At 46.8% G+C, this 13326-nt stretch overlaps 1 protein-coding gene across 1 annotated transcript; it reads left to right on the forward strand.

Annotated features, from left to right (window-relative positions):
* The first annotated feature begins 267 nt into the window (after nucleotides 1–267).
* On the forward strand, nucleotides 268–11930 carry PSMC6 (proteasome 26S subunit, ATPase 6). Its single transcript, XM_071557228.1, has 14 exons — nucleotides 268–394; nucleotides 1530–1609; nucleotides 1833–1872; nucleotides 2231–2283; nucleotides 5006–5073; nucleotides 5478–5592; nucleotides 6178–6265; nucleotides 6999–7060; nucleotides 7140–7263; nucleotides 7388–7449; nucleotides 8363–8483; nucleotides 8576–8656; nucleotides 10824–10895; nucleotides 11445–11930. Exons 1-14 carry the CDS (start codon nucleotides 310–312, stop codon nucleotides 11561–11563), a joined length of 1170 nt encoding a protein of 389 aa, XP_071413329.1. The 5' UTR covers nucleotides 268–309; the 3' UTR covers nucleotides 11564–11930.
* Nucleotides 11931–13326: the final 1396 nt, after the last annotated feature.

The following is a 13326-nucleotide window of genomic DNA, read 5'->3' on the forward strand; positions in this document are numbered from 1 at the left end:
AGGGACTGGGATGAAATTCCCAGAGAAGCTGTGTCTGCCCCATCCCTGGAAGTGTCCAAATCCAGTTCGGAACAACCTGGGCTAGTGGAAGGTGTCCCTGCCATGGCAGGGGTGGGATGGGATGGGATGGGATGGGATGGGATGGGATGGGATGGGATGGGATGGGATGGGAGGTCCCTCCATCCCAACAGCTCCAGCATTCCCTGCAGTTCCCCTCCAGGGCGGGAGGTGGCGCTCGGGCCCCAGCGCCCCCCCCGCCCCGCCCCTCCCGGCCCTTCCCGGCATCCCCCTGAGCGGCGCCTGCTCATCATGGCGGACCCCAGGGACAAGGCGCTGCAGGATTACCGCAAGAAGCTGCTGGAGCACAAGGAGATCGACGGCCGCCTCAAGGAGTGTGAGCGCGGGGATGGCGGGGACAGCGGGGACAGCGGGACCGGAGCTCCGGAGCGCCCGGGGAGGGAGCGCAGCGGGCCCGGCGCTGCCCGCGCCTCGTCACGGGCCTGGCCGGGCCCGGCGCTGCCGGCGGGTCGGGCGCTGCTGGCACCAAGAAGGGATCGCTGTGCCCCTTGGGAGTGCTCCGGGGGTCACACAGGCCAGTGGGAAAGTGCTCGGGGGTTATCGAGGCCAAGGTGTGAGCCAGACCGGAGTGGCGCGTCCCGGCTTTGCTTAAACGCCTCCAGGGATGGGGAATCCAGCAGAGCCTTGGGCAGCCTGTTCGCAGTGACTGACCACCCTTTCCGTGGAGAAATTGTTCCTGAGGTCCAAAGATCTCCAGGGATGGGGAATTCTGCAGCGCCTTGGGCAGCCCCTTCCAGTGCCTGAACACCCTTTCCGTGGAGAAATTCCCCCTGATGTCCAACCTGGCCCAGCCTGAGACCATTCCCTCTACTCCTGTTCCTGTTCTGGACCAGAGCCCGACGCCCCTCCACGGTGTTAAACTCCCTCTCAGGGGGTTGTAGGAGCTGGGACAGTCCCAGGATAGCATAGAATCCTTAGGGATGGTTAAGGTTGGAAGAGCCTTCTGGGATCACAGAGTGCAGCTATTCCCAGCACTGCCAAGGCCACAATGACCATGTCCCCAAGTGCCACATCCACAGGGATTTAAATCCCTCCAGGGCTGAGCACTCCAAACTTCCCTGGGCAGCCCCTTCCAAGGCCTGATCACCCTTTCCAGGGAGAAATTCCTGCTGCTGTGCACCCTGCCCCTGCCCTGGCCCAGACTGAGGCCATTCCCTCCCCTCCTGTTCCTGGAGCAGAGCCCGACCCCCCCTGGCTCCCCCCTCCTGACAGGGATTGCAGAGCCAGAAGGTCCCCCCTGAGCCTCCTTTTCTCCAGGCTGAGCCCCCCCAGCTGCTCCTGCTGCTCCAGCCCCTTCCCCAGTTCCATTCCCATTCAAGGGTCACTTACTGGCCAATCTTGGTCTCCTACAGTCCTGCCTTACCTGCATCTTTGCTGCTGGGAAGGGTTCTGGTTCTGAGTTCTTGTTGGATTGAAGGTTGACAAAATCCTCTGTTTGCTTCTTTTTCTAGTAAGGGAACAGCTGAAGGAGCTCACCAAGCAATATGAGAAATCAGAAAATGATCTCAAGGCCTTGCAGAGCGTTGGGCAGGTACGTGAGAGAAACCAAGTCTCAGCCTCCTGCAATGAACTTGCCTGAAAATAATATTTAAATCCATTTCTGTCATGGAAAAAGGGAAAGTGGGAACAGTCCAGCTAACAGAAAGAGGGCTGAGACCAGGAGCTGAGCAGATGGGTTGGAGGGGCTTTCTCTGTGTGTCTGAGTTCTGCAGTGTTTATTTTTTTGGAGGCTAATACTGTATTTATTCTTTCAGATTGTTGGTGAGGTTCTTAAACAGCTGACAGAGGAGAAATGTGAGTGCACTGGAACGTTACATTCTCTGAGACCATGAAATCATGGAGGGGTTTGGGTTGGAAGGGACCTTAAAGACCATCTCATTCCACTCCCTGCCATGGATAGGGACACCTCCCACTATCCCAGGTTGTTCCAAGCCCTGTCCAACCTGGCCTGGGACACTCCCAGGGATGGGGCAGCCACAAAATAACAAGATTTTGTAATTTAAATGTGGTTAAAGATTTGGAGGAGTTAAAGAATGAAAGTATTAATGATCAAATTATTGACAGAAAGCCACACTGGATAGTTCAGAAACACAACTCAGAGCAGTGAATCAAGTAGATTTCATTGTTTTTTCTCTTTATTTTCTCTCTCCAGTCATTGTGAAGGCTACAAATGGACCAAGATATGTGGTTGGCTGTCGCCGTCAGGTACCTGCTCTGTGTTATTATTCATTAAAAATTTCCTTTGTTCTTGAATATTACCCTTGCTTTTCATCCACTGGGGCCTTAGTGGGGTTAAGTATTTTCCTCTTTAAGGCTATTTTTATTCTTTAAGGCTATTTATGTCTATTTTATATTGATATTTGTTTCCCCTCTCCCTCTGTATCTGGCAATAGTGTAACTTCCTGGTGAAGACAAAACAATCCATAACATTCCCAGAACTCTGCATGTATTTTATTCCTTTTATTAAAACTCTCTTTCTGCCTAGTTTTGGACTCTGAAAATTAGTTATCATTATGAAAATTAATCAACTGTGTCACAGTGCTGAGCTTTAGATTTAATATTACATATTTAAGTATGTATTGCAGAATCATGGAGTGGTTTGGTTTGGAAGGGACCTTCAGACTCATCCAGTGCCACCCCCTGCCATGGGCAGGGACACCTTCCACTATCCCAGGTTGCTCCAAGCCCTGTCCAACCTGGCGTGGGACACTCCCAGGGATGGGGCAGCCACAGCTTCTCTGGGCACCTGTGCCAGGGCCTGCCCACCCTCCCAGCCAGGAATTTCTCCCCAATATCCAATCTCAGTCTACTCTTTGTCAGTTTAAAGTCATTATCCATATCTTTATATATATTCTTTCCTAAAGTTTTTGAACTGGAGCGGGGCCAGAGAAGAGCAACGAGGCTGGAGAAGGGACTGGAGCACAAGTGCTGTGGGGAGAGGCTGAGGGAGCTGGGGGTGTTTAGCCTGGAGAAGAGGAGGCTCAGAGGTGACCTCAGCACTGTCTGGAACTCCCTGAAGGGAAGTTCTGGCCAGGTGGGGGTTGGTCTCTTCTCCCAGGCACTCAGCAATAGGACAAGGGGGCACGATGGGCTCAAGCTCTGCCAGGGGAAATTGAAGCTGGAGAGCAGAAAATAATTCTTTGCAGAGAGAGTGCTCAGGGATTGGAATGGGCTGCCCAGAGAGGGGGTGGATTCCCCATCCCTGGAGGTTTTTCAGCTGAGCTTGGCCATGGCACTGAGTGCCATGATCTGGTAAAGGGACTGGAGTTGGCCCAAGGGTTGGACTTGAGAATCTTGGAGGTCTTTTCCAAGCCATTCCATTCTATGATTCTGTGATTCTATGAAAAGGAGGACAAGGAGGGTGTTGATGTTAGAGGTGACTTTCTCTTTGTGAAGAGAGACTGATGTTCATTACAGAATTTTCGGACATAAATAAACTTAATTCCACTTAGAGGCACTCAAGGTAATCTTGAGGTTCTGTGTTGAAACAGAAAAATCCTAAGGAATACTTTGTCCTTAGATGAACCTGGCATTGCAACATGTACTTTCATCTCTCTTCTTTGGTAAAAACCCTCTTTTATCTTAAAAGATACTTGATTTGATATCACAGGCTCCAAAAACATATCCATGATTGTTTTTAAAATGTCAGAATACTGAGACAAAACATATTTCCAGACTAGAAGGGTGAGTTTTTGATCAAAACCCTTGTGGCTGAGCTGTGCTGCTGTTTGAATTGAAACAAAATTACTTCTCTGTCTCAAGTGCATTTCCTCAGGATTTCAAGGTCAAGTGGTTCCTTTTTGGTTTCTTCTCGCTGCAGAATAAATCAGTTGTGCAGAGTTGACTCATAGAATTCCAAGCTTTTACAGATGATGAGGCAGCTGGAAAGAGGTCTTAGGAGTGACCCCAATAAGGGAGAAGGGCCAGCTGGATCCTAAACTGCCAGAGAGCTGAGAACCCACGTGGACAAGGGACTTAATAAATCCCTCGGTGGGGACAATGGGAGGCTTCCAGCAGTCCTGAAAAAGGGCTGTCGAAATCCTTGTGCCATGTCACAGAATCCCAGAAGGGTTTGGGTTGGAAGGGACCTTAAAGCTCATCCCATTCCACTCCCTGCCATGGGCAGGGACACCTCCCACTGTCCCAGGTTGCTCCAAGCCCTGTCCAACCTGACCTGGGACACTCCCAGGGATGGGGCAGCCACAGCTTCTCTGGGCACCTGTGCCAGGGCCTGCCCACCCTCCCAGCCAGGAATTCCTTCCCAATATCCCATCTAACTCAGCCCTCTGGCAGTGGGAAGCCATTTCCCTTGTCCTGTCCCTCCAGGTCTGTGTCCAGAGTCCTTTTCCAGCTCTCCTGAGACACAGACCTGCCCAAGTGGGTTCAATCCAGCTCTAGAATGGACACGTGTCCTTCTTTTAAAAGTCAGAATAAACTGGTTTCTTGAAAACAAAATGAGGAATGCAAGTTGGTTGTTTTAATCCCAGCAGAATTTTGCAGGGTGTGCTGGAATGTGTTTAAAAAACACATGAAAATGGAGTAACCAGGCAAAAACTGCTGAGGCAGATGAGGAGGCATCTGAGGTGAAGGAGTTCTGACTGAACAGCTGACTTCAAAATTGGGTGTAACATGGAAAAATGTGGAAGCAGCTGGTCCTGTCCTGTGTGGAGCAGAGGGGAGAATTAAATCCCACCAACCCAGTCAGATGAACAGCACTAAAATTAAAAATAAATGGTGACCTAGGAAATAGTGTTTCTTTTCAAAAGTGGTGGAGGTAAGTTCAAGGCTGCTTGGTGTGTGGGTCAGCAGCCTTGTTTTCTTTTTGTGTGGGATTAAGGAAATTGTGCAAACTCCAGTGAACATCCTGGCTGGAAACAGGGATTGTTTTGGGGTGTGTGTCTAACAGAATTCCTTTTTTTGGGACTAGCTTGACAAAAGTAAGCTGAAGCCTGGGACGAGAGTTGCTCTGGATATGACCACTCTGACTATTATGAGGTAGGTTTGTGATTTCTGCTCAGCATATAAAGGGGAAAAAACAGTGATCTGAGCACATTCCATTGAGATTTGAATAATCACTTCTGTAATATTGTGTAAATATTTTCTGCAAAGCTGTGCTGGAGTAAGGACAGTTACTTTGAGGAAAGACTTGTGTGTCTATTATATAGGATTTAAAAAGAAATTGGTTCTTCTTTTAAAAAACCCTCATTTTCAGCCTTTTTAGGCTTTGTTTTAGAACTTGGAAAGGTTTTCTTGGTTTAGGGTTTATTCTGCTTTTTCAACGTCCTTTTTATCAAGATGGGGGGGAAGAAATAACTTCTGTAGTTGCTGTAAAATTCATGGGAATAAATTTCTAAATTTATAGCACTGGAAAATGTCTACTCTTAACCTCTGTTTTCCAGATACTTGCCCAGGGAAGTGGATCCACTGGTTTATAACATGTCCCATGAAGATCCAGGGGATGTTTCCTATTCTGAGATTGGAGGGTTGTCAGAACAGATCAGAGAACTACGAGAGGTACCCAGAGCCTCAAAACCACTTACCAAATAGTGATAAATGTTCTGGGGGGAGTTTTTCAGGAGAAAAACCTTTTTTTTTGATGTTTTTCCTACACTACCATGAGGCTGTTAAAGGATCCTCTGAGCTTAGTGCTTTCCAAGTTTCATTAACTTGAGTGAAATGCTTGGATTGAGTTTAAAATGAAGAAAATCCTTTAAAGGAGAGGATTTAAAGGATCTGGAACCCTTTAAGGCTGAGGGAATGCCATGAAGTCAAGTGGGAGGACATTGATAGGACTGACAACCAGCAGAGCAAACTGGAATTTTGCACAAAAACTACCAGAGCTGCTCTGGAGAGTGGAATTATATCAGTAGGGAAACATGGTTTGGGTAGAGAGGATCCAGAGGAACCATCCATTGGAGAGCTGAAGTGTGAGCAGGAGGGGCAGGATTGTGGATTGATCCCTTGGATCACTCTGACATGTTCTTGCTTAACTGTTCCTCAAACAAAATGTGCTGTCAATAAACAAATGCAGGTACATGACAAACAGGCTGGCAAGTGTGCCATTATCTGCTTTAAACCTCATTCTCTGTCCCTTCACAGGTAATAGAGCTGCCCCTTACAAACCCAGAGTTATTCCAGCGTGTGGGAATCATCCCTCCCAAAGGCTGTTTGCTGTACGGCCCCCCTGGTGAGTCCCAGCACAGGGGAGCGAGGCTTGGTTGTCACTCAAACTGTGCCAAAACCCTCCTCTGTTCTGCCTTTTTTTGCTTTCCTTTCTATTTTTTTAATTTTTTAAATTTTATTTCCCTTTCCCTTCTTTTGCCTTTCCCATACACTCCCTTTCCCTTTTTTGTTCTCCTTTTCCTTCCCTTCTTTCTTTGCCCTTTCCCCTCTTTCTTTGCCCTTTCCCCTCTTTCTTTGCCCTTTCCCCTCTTTCTTTGCCCTTTCCCTTCTTTCTTTCTTTGCCCTTTCCCTTCTTTCTTTCTTTGCCCTTTCCCTTCTTTCTTTCTTTGCCCTTTCCCCTCTTTCTTTCTTTGCCCTTTCCCCTCTTTCTTTCTTTGCCCTTTCCCTTCTTTCTTTCTTTGCCCTTTCCCTTCTTTCTTTCTTTGCCCTTTCCCTTCTTTCTTTCTTTGCCCTTTCCCCTCTTTCTTTCTTTGCCCTTTCCCCTCTTTCTTTCTTTGCCCTTTTTCCCCTCTTTCTTTCTTTGCCCTTTTTCCCCTCTTTCTTTCTTTGCCCTTTTTCCCCTCTTTCTTTCTTTGCCCTTTTTCCCCTCTTTCTTTCTTTGCCCTTTCCCCTCTTTCTTTCTTTGCCCTTTCCCTTCTTTCTTTCTTTGCCCTTTCCCTTCTTTGCCCTTTCCTTTTTCCTAAGTCCCTGCTGGGCAGTGCTGGGTTATTAATTTAGGACCTTCCATCTCTGTGCAGGAACAGGGAAAACCCTTCTGGCCAGGGCTGTTGCCAGCCAGCTGGACTGCAACTTCCTGAAGGTAATGACCTTGTGCACTCACACACTGGAGCTGTTGGCACTCCCATCTCCTCATCCACATGTCCTGTGTCCTTCCCAAGGTGGTGTCGAGTTCCATAGTGGACAAGTACATCGGGGAGAGCGCTCGGCTCATCCGAGAGATGTTCAATTATGCCAGAGATCACCAGCCCTGCATCATTTTCATGGATGAGATCGATGCTATCGGTAAGGCTGATGGCCTGGGTGGGGGAAAGAGTCTCCTTTGGAGGCTGAAATCAGCTATAAAGCCAATTTCTCCCCCTTTGAAAGGGCAGAAATCCTAGAACTCATGAGTTTTGGTGTGCTGCAGGTGGTCGCCGTTTTTCCGAAGGCACCTCAGCTGATAGAGAAATTCAGAGGACTCTGATGGAGGTGAGTGTCTGATTCCTGGGATCTGCCCTGGCAGAACCTTCTCTGAGTTAATAATCCTAAGCTAGAAGTGAACTAGATGCTGGTTTTGCAAAAGGCAGCTGCACATCCTGATAACTCAGCCATGAGTTCAATGTGGGGACTAATTCAGTCTTTAAAATTGATAAGATTATTTGGGATATTTTCTCTTGTTTTGCTTAGTGCTGCTTCCTACATCTCTGAAGGTGTTCAGGACCCCCCCTCTCTGTCTCCTTTAGGCTCAGACACTCACCTGGTAACATTTTTGGACTGTTACAGCTGGATTTCCAAAACCAGGAGGAGCTGTTGTATTTCTTTGTTTCTGTGTTAGTTGCTCTGGTAAACTGAGTTGTGTGCAGGGAATTTTAAAGCCCCTGGTGACAGTCAGGAATTCCAAAGCTAAAGGGAACCTTCACTGGCCTGTGTTTGCAAACAGTTTGTCTGATTCAAAAGAATGAGTCTGCCTTCCATAGAGAATTAAATCACTGTGATCAGAGAGCAAGTACTTCGAGTCTCCACAATGAAATGCCTTCCTGTGTGTGTATTAGTATTCCAGAGGCTGTTCTCCAAGTCTAATTGGAATGTCCTGCACTTGGTGCACTACAATCCAAATGTGTCAGGCAGCCACTGGCTCCTTTAGTCCTTGCAGTGTTTTCTTTGCCTCATTGTTTTAATCAAGTCTTTCATGTTTGAGCTCAGCTTTGCTCAATGTCCTTTTCTCCGGGCAAAGCAGTTTGAGTGTCTCTCCTCAGCCCTTCATTGCTTGTGGAATATTCAGGGAGCTCGAGGCCTTTCATTAGGGAGCTTGTAGGATTTAGCATTTTCATCTTGGTGAAAAAAAAAAAACAGATCAGGAAGGTTTTGGGGTGTTTAAAACCAACCTTCTGTTCCCTGTTAGTTGTTGAATCAGATGGATGGATTTGATACTCTGCACAGAGTTAAAATGATCATGGCCACGAACAGACCCGACACGCTGGATCCTGCCCTGCTGCGGCCTGGGAGGCTGGATAGAAAAATCCGTGAGTTATCGCTCCACAGAGGCTGGAAGGAGGATAATAATCCATGGGAATTGTGGTTTTTCTGCTTTTGTTAAAGCTCTAATTCTTCCTAGATATTGATCTACCAAACGAACAAGCCAGATTAGATATTTTGAAGATTCATGCAGGTCCTATCACTAAACACGGTGAAATAGGTAAGTAGGAGGTCACCTGGATGTCATTCCTACTGCTGTTTGGAAAGATGGGAAGAGGGTGAGTTGTTACAGTGATTCTGGCCATATTCCTGCCCTTATACAACTTCCCCTCTTGGAATTCTACTTCTTGTATTTTTTTAATTCTATCCTGATTGAACTGTTGCTAAGTCTTTGCAAAGGAACACTGAATATCAACCCTTGGAGCTCAGCTGTAAACTGGAAAATCAGCATGATTCTCATCAGGTTTCCTGATGCCATCCAGGTTTTTCATGGTTCTCATCCTGTTCCTAAACAAAACTTTTTCTTTATTTGCACTGTTTTCTTAGTGCAAGTAAAGAGTATTTTCATCAACCCTTAAGGAAAGAAATATCAATGGAGAAATCTGAAAACAATAAAGAATCTTTAGAAGTTAGGGAGAAACTTTAGGGGTCAGAGATGACCTAATGAAAATTTTTGTCTGGTTAGTGATGAAGGATTGGTGTAGATTGCTCTGTCCAAAGTGTGAGGGGGAGAAAAATGAAGAAGGTTTATTTAAGGACTCTTTCAGTCTAAGCTGACCAGAGTCCTGGTTTCACAGTGACTTTTTCCTGGGGAAAACTGTCTGTGATTTGCCTTTAAATGGGTGCTGGCTGTCTGGGAGTGCAGCAGTGCCACCCACCCCCTGTGTGCTGACAGCAGCAATTCCTGCAGGCAGGAGCAGGAGCGTGATCCGGGCAGTGGAACTGATCCCATTCACCATCTGGCTGCACCAACAGCTGCAGCTCAGCCAGTGTTGGGGAGGGCCAGGGGGATGAGCCCTGCCTGGCTCAGCATCAGTGCTGCTCTAAATGTGCAGTGACTGTGGACTGAGGGAGGGAAGGAGCTCCAAAACGAGTCAGGAAACTGAAGTATTTGGAGAGAGACTTTAAACAAGTGCCTGGACACAACAAGGGGCTGGATTAGATGGGATATTGGGAAGGAATTCCTGGCTGGGAGGGTGGGTAGGCCCTGGCACAGGTTGCCCAGAGAAGCTGTGGCTGCCCCATCCCTGGGAGTGCCCAAGGCCAGGTTGGACAGGGCTTGGAGCAACCTGGGACAGTGGAAGGTGTCCCTGCTCCTGGCAGGGGGTGCCACTTGGATGATCTTTAAAGTCCCTTCCAACCCAAACCATTCCATGCTCCTACTTCACCCCTGTTCTTGTATCCTCAGGCCCTGCAGTGTGGCAGGGTGGGATCATTCCCTCCCACCATTTAGCAGAGTGAAGTGTCAGGTCCTGGCTCATTCCTGAATATAATATGGAAGGACTGATGCTCAGCTTTGACATGCAAATGGAGGGCCAGAACTTAACAGCAAGTTGAAGTGGGAATTGCATTAAAATCCATTAAAATGATCCATTCAGATTCCAGCATGAGAATCTCCTGCTCCAATTCTGGTATCTGCTGAAGACCCTAAACTTACAAACCTTGCACTGTTCAACATTGCTTAGTACCCTCACTTTTTTTTTAATTTCCCAGTTATGACAAGACTTGTTTATAGGACACTGTGCTACCTGGAATTAAAGTACGGTTGGAGAATTTCTAATCTTTAGCAATGTTTGTATTCTTGAGATAAAAACATTCAGTTCAAATGTTCTGAATTTCACACAAGAGGGAAACTTGGAAAGGTTTTGCGGAAAATTGATAATTTTAATAAGCAGCCTTGCAGAAAGCAGAACTTGCTGGAGGCTCAACAGGCACATTGGTTTAGAAATTGATTCCTGATGAACTACAACCATGAACACTTTTTTAGTAAATATATGTGCATAAGCTATCAAGCTTAATATATCAGGACAGTGTTGGAAGTGGAAATGGACTGAGTTGTGATCACTTGGAGATAAGATTTCTGGGGGTTTGCATCATTTAAATGATAAGAACATTGCCTTGATGTTGCTTTCCTGCACTTCATGTTGATTCCTGTAACCACGAGTTGGTAACTTTGGGATGTAATTAAATAATACAAGCTTTTGGCTGCAATACATTTGGGTTTTAATGGAAAGGGTGATACAGCTGATGCTTCCAGTTAATTTATCAGTTCAGTGCTCTCTGCACTGAAATCCAAGTGTGTGTTTGTTAGCTGGGTATGTATTTCATTGGCATCCATAGGGGGAAGTGTGATTTATTTCTAATTGGCTTTGCTGTTTCCTGGACAGATTATGAAGCAATTGTGAAGCTTTCAGATGGCTTCAACGGAGCAGACTTGAGAAATGTCTGTACTGAAGCAGGTAATTCCTTAAACTCTTCATTCTGATGTGCTAAATCTTGGATAATGCTGAATCTTGAAGCTCTTTCTCTGTGGATTAAAATCAGGAGCTGAAAAACCTTCTGCTGAAACTTTTCCCTTGAGCTGGTCTCTACCCACGTGTTGGATAAGTATTGTGACATGTGTCACACTGTCTCATTGGATACATTCCAGAAACAGTTTTTGTACCCATTTCTGTCCTTTTTGCAGAGAATCCAAATCTCTTGATACTCAGGTTACTGAAAAGTTGGTGCTGTTTTATGCTTTTGTACCTTAAAATTTGTGCACTGAGGGTTTGCCAGGCTGAGTAACACAGTAAATACACACTCACAGTTCAAACAAGTGTTCTCAGTAATCCTTACCCAGTTCAGAAAGGTGACCTCACTGAAATTCCCTCCTCTTCCCAACGTCCAAGAGAGCATAACTTGGATTCATTTTCACTTGGGTTTGAGTGAATCTTTCTGTTCTGAGTTTCTACTTTTGCTGCAAGGAGCAGCAGCTTATCCTGGCTGTTCAATTCTCCTTCTCTCAGGTATGTTTGCGATCCGTGCCGATCATGACTTTGTAGTCCAGGAAGACTTCATGAAAGCTGTCAGGAAAGTGGCTGATTCCAAGAAACTGGAGTCCAAGCTTGACTACAAACCTGTGTAAATTAACCATAGGATTTGTGATTGATTGCACACGTCCTCCTGGGTTAATGTATAAAGAGAGAGAAATAATGTACCTCTTGATTATCATTGTAAGGTGTTTGTGTAGCATGTAGCTAGTAATTTTGGGAATGCTAGTTGCAAGTTGGCTACAGGAGTGTGTTTTCTGTACAATTCTGAAATACATTATTCATTACAGCCCAGGCTCAGTGAAATGTGTGGAGATGTGTTCTCTTAGCAATTATGGTGGGAATTTATAAACGTGCCTGAAGGGATTCACAGACAAGAAAGTCAGTTCATTTCTTGACTTTTTGTATATGAGTAAATCTCCTTTCCCCAAACAGTTTATGAATAAAACCTGTTCAAATCTGCTTATGCTGGTGGACTTTTTCTGTAGCTTTTGTAGAGAGCTGAATTACGTGTGTTCAGAATTTGAAGAGCAGCTTTTCTGTGCTGTAGGAATTGGAGTCCTGTGCCTTCCATACCAAACAGAGGCAGAGCCTGTTCCTCAGAGAGAAGAGGGACAAGTGGGGTTTAGATTCACAGGATCACTGAGGTTGCAAAAGCCCTGTAAGACCATCGAGTCAAATCAAATTAGCTCAGTTGGTTAAAACTTGGTTGTAATAATGTCAAGGTGATGGGTTCAATCCCCTTTGTGGGCCTTAAGAGTTGGACTCGATGATCCTTGTGGGTCCCTTCCAACTCAGAATAGTCTGGAATTCTGTGTGTGTGTGATTCCGCCAGCACGTCCAAGGCCACCACTGACCCATGTTCCCAAGTGCCACATCCATAAGGCTTTTAAATCCCTCCAGGGATGGGGATCCAGCCCTGCCGTGGGCAGCTGTAACAGGGCTGAATATCCAATCTAAACCTCCCCTTGAGGCACAACTTGAGGCCATTCCCTCTCCTCCTGTCCCTGTTCCTGGAGCAGAGCCCGGCCCCCCTGGATCCCCCCTCCTGGCAGGGATTGCAGAGCCAGAAGGTGCCCCCTGAGCCTCCTTTTCTCCAGCTGAGCCCCCCCAGCTCCCTCAGCTGCTCCTGCTGCTCCAGCCCCTTCCCCAGCTCTTTTCCCTTCTCTGGACACACTCCAGGCCCTCAATGTCCTTGTTGTGAGGGGCCCAGAGCTGCCCCCAGCACTGGTGGTGCCTCAGCAGTGCCAGCACAGGGGGACAGTCACTGCCCTGGTCCTGTGGCCACACTGTGGCTGCTCCAACCCACGTGCCATTGGCCTTCTTGGCCACCTGGGCACAGTCATTTGCTGCCGGATTCTGGGAAGAGGATTTGCCTGAACTAGCAATTATTGCAAGAAGTAAACAAGGTGTTGGTGCTTTTGAGGACATCTGTCACTGTGCCATATTGTTGTTTTCCAAGCAGTTCCACCCCCAGGGATGCACATGGATCCCCTGCACTGCACAGCTCACCTCAGTGTTGGACTGAACAGCTCTGCACTAAACTGCACTTCTGGCTACTTCTCATTATCCTGACTGGATTAACTCTGGGCATGCTCAGCTGGCAGACAAGTATATTAGATTAACTCCAGACTTCCCAGGAAACTCACTGCTTAGCAGCATCTCCCTGCCATTTTTAATGGCTGTGGTTTTATTTCCTTGCCAATCACTGAGACTAAACAGGTAGTGTGAGGTGCAGAACAGTTACAACAGGACAGGCAACAATATTTCCCTCTTTATTTGGCTGATGGTTGTTACAGACCTTCCTTTCTGCTTTGCAGCTTCCTAATTGTGGCTGTGTCAGGAGTGTAAAGATGCA

The sequence above is a fragment of the Pithys albifrons genome, chromosome 6, assembly GCF_047495875.1.
Source record: "Pithys albifrons albifrons isolate INPA30051 chromosome 6, PitAlb_v1, whole genome shotgun sequence".
Taxonomy (NCBI): Eukaryota; Metazoa; Chordata; class Aves; order Passeriformes; family Thamnophilidae; genus Pithys; species Pithys albifrons.